Source organism: Thunnus albacares, chromosome 14 (assembly GCF_914725855.1).
Source record: "Thunnus albacares chromosome 14, fThuAlb1.1, whole genome shotgun sequence".
In the NCBI taxonomy this organism is placed as follows: Eukaryota; Metazoa; Chordata; class Actinopteri; order Scombriformes; family Scombridae; genus Thunnus; species Thunnus albacares.
Genome location: NC_058119.1, coordinates 28,012,119 through 28,020,118, shown reverse-complemented (window position 1 = coordinate 28,020,118; position 8,000 = coordinate 28,012,119). Strand labels below are relative to the sequence as shown.

Below are 8,000 nucleotides of genomic sequence, written 5' to 3'. Positions count from 1 at the left end.
TGAACTAAATAGAGAAGAATGAAGAAACAAATGTTGATTGAGCCAACATTGATGCACCTAGAGGTACTTATAGAGATATTTGCAGTTTTTATGACAGTTGAGATATGAAGGAGTTTCCTCTGCTGTGAAGATATGTTACTGATGAAAAGTCTAACAGAGGGATAGAGTTATACAACCCAAGATAGGTTAAAGTCAATTAATGATTTCATCCCAGAAGGAATAAGTGTTTCCCAGTTGTTGTTTTTTTTGTTTTGTTTGTTAGTTGTTTGTTTTTGGTGATTTGGTACATTTTATCCTTTATTGAGAGGAGACAGTAGAGTCAGACAGGAAATGAGTAGAGAGAGAGAGAGAGATGGGGATGACATGCAACTAAGATCTGCTGGAATCAGACTGGACATAAATGTGATAATGATTAGTTCATAGTTGTAGTTTTGTGGTATGAGTCTTAACCAGTACGCTACAGGGATGACCAGTATGTTAGTGTTGTTAAACATGATGAATGTACCAGCCTGCAGTTGTTTCCTCTAATTTATTTTCATGCTAACTCCAAAACTTAGTCAGAGTGCACAATCTGTAAACAAAATATAAAATATGCAGATGATTCATAAAATAGTTTGGTCAGACATGCAAACCTCCTTGTCCAAAATCAGAGAGCACAGAGTTATTCAACTGGTGGGATGTCAAGTGCAGAAGACAAAACATCCTAGACCAATGTTTCTGTACCTTAAATTACTGAAATAACTGTATGACATTCTGTATTAATGACCTCACATCATCATGTAAAAATATTTATATACATCACAAGGACTTGTATTATCTGAAAAATTATTTTTGATGAAATATAGAGCTTCAACAATTAGTCGATTATTCTCATTGCTACTTTATTGCTAATTTTTTCAAATTATTGTTTCAATCATTCTTCAAGCAAAAAGACCAAATATTCTCTGGTTTCAGCTTCTTAAACATTATGATTTGCTCCTTTTCTTTGTCATATGCAACAGTACATTAAAAATCTTCAGGCTTTGGATTGTTGATCAGAAAGAAATAGTAAACTGAAGACATCCCCGCAGGCTCAAAGAAATTGTGAGTGTCATTTTTTTCACAGTGTATAAAAAACTACATTTTATAAACTTAACGATTAATCAAGAAAATAATCAGCAGCTTAATTGGTGATGAAAATAATTGTTAGTTGCAGCCCTGAAGAAATATTATTAGGAGAAAATGTAACAAAGACACCTTTTGTTGTGGCTATAATATACACTGTATTTGTGTGAACTTGGACTTCAAGACTTTAGTGATGTCACTTAACAATGTTATGTAGATATTAAAAAACTTCCATAACCTGATCTCTCATACAACAGGTTTCACTCTGAAGAAGAAGATTTCTACATCAACAACACCTCACAGATGGAAAGCAATAATTACAGCAATGTCACATCCCACAATAATTCCACTGACAACCCCTATTATGGTGAACCACATATTATGTATGTGATGACATGCGTAATCATTAGTATTGGCCTTCCTTTGACTCTACTGGCCATCTACTCTCTTTATTCCCAGGTGAGTACTTTATGACTAAGATATATTAATTTTAGGTCATGTGTCTGTCATACAGTCTGTCAGTAAAGAATCCTTAACCACATGCAGTTTACATGTGTACTTTCCAGGGGTGTGCCCAAATACAAATACGTTATTCAACAAAGCACAAATAGTTGTTTTTTTTGCAAACATTTATTTCATACAAATATTTTAAAAATTATTTGTTTTCCGGAAGAAAAAAAAAAACATGTCAAATACCAGCTCACAGGTCAGTTACATCACTATCTCAATCTCTCTCCTCTGCTGCACTATTACATCTATCAGCAGGTCTCAACAAGGGGAGTTACATCCACCTGCTACATGACGCACATTTCCTTTTTTTCCCATTTGGACATCACTCCCGGAGTTGGGGGTGTTCCCCAAGAGATAAGGCTGAGTTACTGACACAAGCAAAGTCCTGTTGTTCCCCTTCTCCTTTCCACAAAGTTAGGTTGTAAAAAATAGGCAATAAATGAAAAGTGCAAAGCAAGAATCACCTTTTAAGTTCTTCTCTACACGTTACACGCCATGCTGTCTCTGTGTTATGGGTGTATAAATAAGTAGAGGTCTGACTGCACATTTGCAATGTGTTTGTTTTAGCTCAGTAGTCAACACAGTCGTCTATGATCTGAGAGACTCAAGTTCAAGACCTGGTGTGGCGACCTCCTTCTTAAGATAGTTTATTCATAAACACTTTAACACTTTAATATCCTAAAATTTAAAGCTAAGTAAAAATAAACAATAATATTTCAGATGGGATTTTTACACCTATTTCCACTTTTATTCAAATACAAACACAAACATAAATAATTTTGCTGCCTCAATAAATATAGATACAAATACAAATACTGGGCTCTCTGCACATCCCTGGTAGCTTCATTCCAGGTTAACAGCATCCTTCACTTGTAGAATATAAATTGTCATCAAGTTTGTCAGAACAATTTGTACAGCATAATTTGGGATCATTATTTTTGGCTTTGATTAAATCAAATCAAGAAATATATGAAATTTTGTACAGACATTCATGGTCTCCACTGACCTGGTTGATCGCCTGACTTTTCCTTTAGTGCCATCATCAGTACTTTGGTTTAAAACCTGTGGGAGAAAAAATGCTCATTTGTGAAGGAGAGATGTTCAATGTTTAATTCATGAAAGTGTTCAACCAATGAACTTCAATCAATGAAACTCTTCTGCAGGGCCTGACTTGGGCCTCCAAGGTCTCTTACAAGAGATGTTTTAGGTTCACAGCACCAGGCTGGGAGATAGGATGGTCACCTTGGATGGGTAACAACAGCTCCCCACATTGTTTTCCAATTAGAGTTCATTCTGACACTAAGTTTCCTTGTTTCTCCCTTCCCTGGTGGCATGACCTGAGCAATTCTATAAGAAGTGATTGTTTTCCTGTTTGTGCTAAGTTTTTGGTATGACCATATCCATGTGTACACTGTGCCAAAGGCTTCTCTGACGTCAGATATTTGTTCTCAATAAACTTTGTATATTCAAGTAAACATCAACTGGAGCCTGTGGAGTCTCTTCAACAATTATTCAACAAGTACAAGACTTTCCCTATCACATTTGGCATTGTCAGCAGGAAACCAAAAGAGACCTTCACTGGGTAAATAAAAGAATTGTTTTCCTTTTCTTTGTCTTACCCTGTGTGCCTCTTGACGGTATCATAAAAAAGCATATTGGTAAACTGTATTTAAAAGACTTAGCTCATAAGTTGAACACTTCCATAAATTGAACATTGAACATCTCTCCTTCACAAATGAGCATTTTTTTCTCTCACACAACGAAATACCAGCTAAACTAATGGCAATGTGATCCTCCTCAGCTGTATTTTGTGTTTAGTGCTAATAAGCAGATTTAACGCGGCCCTGGACACCCCAGCAATCAATTTTTGACTCTACTCCTCCCATCTGGTCACAAATAAAAGACACTTAGACAGAAAAAGCAGTTTTAAATTCCATTAACCACTACTCACAAGATTACAATATATTTTAGTCTTTTTGGTCTGCATGAAATCATTGCAGGTATGTATGTGTACACATCTATCTACTGTATGTTTTAGAGGTGCACATAATGCACAGAGGAAACAAATTTCCCAATGAGGACAATCAATATCTATCACTCTATCTTTAGCATACTAACACGCTGAACTAAGATGGTCATTGTCATTGTGAGCATATTAGCATTTAGCTCAATGGACCCCTGTGCCTAAGTACAGCCTCATAGAGCAGTTAGCATAGCTGTAGACTCTTGTTGTCATTGAGTCTTGTAACATTGATTGGCCAATGTGTCATATTTGATGACACATTGGTCAATGCATGAATGTTTTTGACTGCAATTGCTGGGCAGAGCTAAATGGCATATTTGTCACTACACAGAATTCCATCCACTTGCATTGTAGATCCTAAATGATCCGAAATGAGATCCTAAATGAAAACACCAGAAAACTGTAAAAGAAAAAAAATGTTTCCGGCTGCTTTGTTTATTTCTACCATTGTTTTCTTGCAGGTTAAAAATGACCACGTTGCTCCAATCTACATCATCAACCTCCTCATCTCTGACATCTTTCAGTTCTGCTACATGATCGTCAAAGTGGCAAAACCTGACTGGAAGATCTATCGGATCTATCGAATCTTCAATTTTATTTATAACATTGGTGTGCTGGCCAGTGTTGGCTTCATGGTCTGTATCGCCCTGGAAAGGTAGCTATCTGTCTATTCTGTATGTTTTTAACTACTTCCATGTGTATGACCATTATTTTACCATATAAATCTGAAGCTCCTCAAAGTCAGGAATATTCTGTATCTGATGATAGACTGTGTATCTTGTGTTACAGGTATTTGGTCATCGCATGGCCCCTGTGGTACCACGTCAGAAGAACCATCAAGATCTCTCTTGCAGTCTGTGTCGTGGTCTGGACCCTTCCTCTTGTTTTGCTCCTTTTTGTTTATTTCTGGGTTAAATCTATGGTCATGATAACAATTCTCGGCGTCCTCTCCCTCGTTCCCTTCCCACTGCTCATATTCTTCCTGGGTGGGACCCTCAAATCGCTTTCTGCAGCCATCTCGGTCTCCTCTGATGAAAAACGACGAATTGTGGGAATGTTGGTCCTGGTGCTGCTCATCTACACACTGCTGTTTCTCCCCACCATCATCGTGTTCTTGACAGAAGAAGTCAGAGATAATGATACCCTCATCAAACTGAGGTTAATTCTTGTTAGATTCAGTCCCCTTGCAGACTTGATTTTGTATTTTTTCATTAGGAAAGGGGCCATAGACAAGCTTTTGGCCTCTCTGTGTTGTTGCAGAATGGACAGTGATGATAACAGCAGATCATCAGTATGAAAGACAACAACATGTACACAGTCAGCTCCATGCAGGCAGAGAAAGAGGGAGAAAGAAAAGGGAGAAAACAGATGTTAACTGTAATGTGTCTGAATGTTCACTAAAATGCACTTAAACTAGCAAACAAGAAATAAATAAAGTGTTTGCTGTATGACAACAAAGGCCATCAGAAGTAGATGAAAAGAAATCATTGTTTTGATTATATTGTGAGAGAAGTGGTTAGTGGGAACATGTTTTTATATGTTTTTTAGCTGGAAGTTGATATCTATCATTATTATCCTTTGAAGGGGACATAGCATGCTTTTTGTGATTTTCTGTCATTTATATTCATAATTTAAGTCTGCCAAGGGGCAGCTTCCTGGAGCTGGCCAATCAGAATAGAGTGGGCTCATCGGGAGGGGGCCTTAAAGAGACAGGAGCTAAAACAGCCTGTTTCAGACAGAGGCTGAACTGAGGGGCTGCATAAAGGGCCAGTACAAGATAAATAAGTTTTTTAATACGTTATTTTTTGAACTGTAAATCATGAGAAAATATTCCAGTAGAGCCCCAGAATAAAAATATAGAACTGCAACCATTCGTGTTATGTCCCCTTTAATTAAAGAAGCAAAGCCGTTCAATACCATGATCACCCTGTTATTATAGCTGCCACTCCGTCTTATTTCTACAGGGAGATCATCATATCAAGTCTATAGACTTTTTTTTCTTGGGTCTCTTATACACATTATAACTTGTTACTTTTCTCCTACTTATAACTATATATGTCTATTATTGTGTGGGGGGTATTTTTATGCATAAAAGTTAAACAACGGATGATTTACTTCTTTTTATTTAATATAAGTTTTATTTTAGGGGGGTTTGTTGTCAGCATGCTATGGCTTGGCAATATTGATAAAAATCTCATATCACAGTACTTTTATAAGAAATGTAAATTTCCTGGATATTCAATAAAAACATGTTTCTGGACAAAAATGAGAATATTTGCTTTTGACTAACTCTGTTAATTAAACCTGATAAATAAACAAAATCTCTGCTGCTTGTCTTTAGTATATATAATCATATAGCCCAACTCTACTGTGTAATACCAAGGAGGCATTTTGTTTTCTTTTTTTTTCTTTCAAATAACTTAATCATGTTCATTGTTGCACTAATCAGCTGACACTGCAACAGCAGAGATCCAACAAAGGCATATTTCCCAGAATCTCTTTAATTAAATACTTTGGCTTTCTGCAGGGTGACTCTTTATAAAGAAAAACATGCATTTTCAGAATATAACATGTGATTGCTAAGAGCTTAAGTTTACTACTTGATATGTTGTATAGTGTACAAAAAAAGATGATAAATTATAGTAGTTGTAATTTATTTAATCATATGTGATTAAAGAACAGTTTAAAAAAACAAGTACTGAATCATTTCAACTCCAGTCAGAGCACACATCTGTCATTTTGCTTTCCCCAGCCCAAAATACCTCTTTGGTTAGTCCACAGATACCTTTGGAACTAGAAATCTTGTATTTGAAGGTTTTCTCTCTGACTTTTTAGGCATTACTGTGACTGAATTTCATCAACTCTGCACACTTTATGTGCATAGCAATGACAGAACTGAAAAGGAAAACTTGAAGGATAAAAACTCATTTACAGCAACAAACAGTCCTGATTGTCTGCTTGTACGAAGAAAAAAATCTAAAAAGCCACAAGCAGAACAGACTAATATGAGCCACATGACATATTTCCATCCAGCCTGAAGGATACCTTCATATAACTGATTAGATGTATAGGTTAAAAGGTTATGGAGTGAGTTATCCTATGACCAGATTCTGTAATATTACACTATACAAAATATTGCTCAGTAGGCCCAAGTGGACGAGATAAGACTTGTATCTGTACCAGTTTTGTTTGAGTATCTCTTGTAGTTTACGTTCAGATTTGCATTTATTCATGTGGGAAACACTTTTATCCAAAGTGAGGTACAAATGAGGTACATGGAAAAGTTCAACCCTACATGCTTTTCACAGTCTGTACAGTGAGAAGGTGAAAAACAGGAAACTGCTGCAGTGACTGAGTGACAGCTTAACAAGATCTGCAAAACTTTGAGGGTGTTAACCAACAGCTTTTACAGATATGGACATGATGAAACCAAATATCAACTTCATATTAATAACAGGAAAGGTGAGTCATATCTTACAAGTACAAGTTGTTATGTGTTCAGAGTGAGATTTAGATCAACAGGCAGCTAATGTGCATCATTAAGAGAAAAATAAGTTAACAGCAATGTCCCGACATGTCAGTGACATGAGTCCATATATCTAGAAAATACTGTCTGAGGTTTTTATTAAAAGTTGTTCTTTCTGTTATGTCTTCAACAGCCTCTTTGGTAACAGCTAAGGCTATTAAAAAGAGTTGGTTGTGATGTGATAATATGTTTATTGATGAAAGGTTTCCTACTAGCAACAGTATAGAGATGCTATGTCACCCATAAGTTATGATGAAGAGCATCTGTGTTTATCAGTCCTTTATGAAACTTATAACATTTATTCTAAATAGTAATATATGGATAGTGTTGGTAAGACATGGTGAATGTATCAGTACACATTCTACTCTACTCTTTTTAAACTTACATGTCAGGGTTTATTAATGATTGTTAATAACCTGTGTATCTTGAATGTCATTTTGTATCAGAACCAAAACATTTGTAACAGTTTTTAGCAGTTTCAGCTTGTTGTGTGTGACACTTTTGCTACTGAGTAAAGTTAACATAATGTTGTATTGGTGCGATATTGAACAAAACTGGGTACAATTTTGCCACAGTGATGTTTAGTGTGTAAAATCTGTCATAAAAGTTCTTAAGCGACATAACTTAAGACAGGAGAAGATGATATGATGAAAATGAACCTATAGAGTAGCTGATGATGTTTTTTGTTGTTGTTTTTTTAAATTATGTTGATGTTTACATTTATATGTATTAGCCATAGCTTATATTTTTAACAACTGATATAAGAAATATGAATTATAATAAATTACATACAAAAAGTCATTTGTCAAATGAAAGAACTTAAAACTAAAACATTTC

General features: G+C 35.6%; 1 protein-coding gene across 1 annotated transcript; it reads left to right on the top strand.

The window, feature by feature from the left end:
• The first annotated feature begins 1,494 nt into the window (after positions 1–1,494).
• LOC122997374 (G-protein coupled receptor 4-like) lies at positions 1,495–4,953 on the top strand. The gene is made up of 3 exons (XM_044373458.1): positions 1,495–1,563; positions 4,099–4,292; positions 4,427–4,953. Exons 1-3 carry the CDS (start codon positions 1,495–1,497, stop codon positions 4,932–4,934), a joined length of 771 nt encoding a protein of 256 aa, XP_044229393.1. The 3' UTR covers positions 4,935–4,953.
• Positions 4,954–8,000: the final 3,047 nt, after the last annotated feature.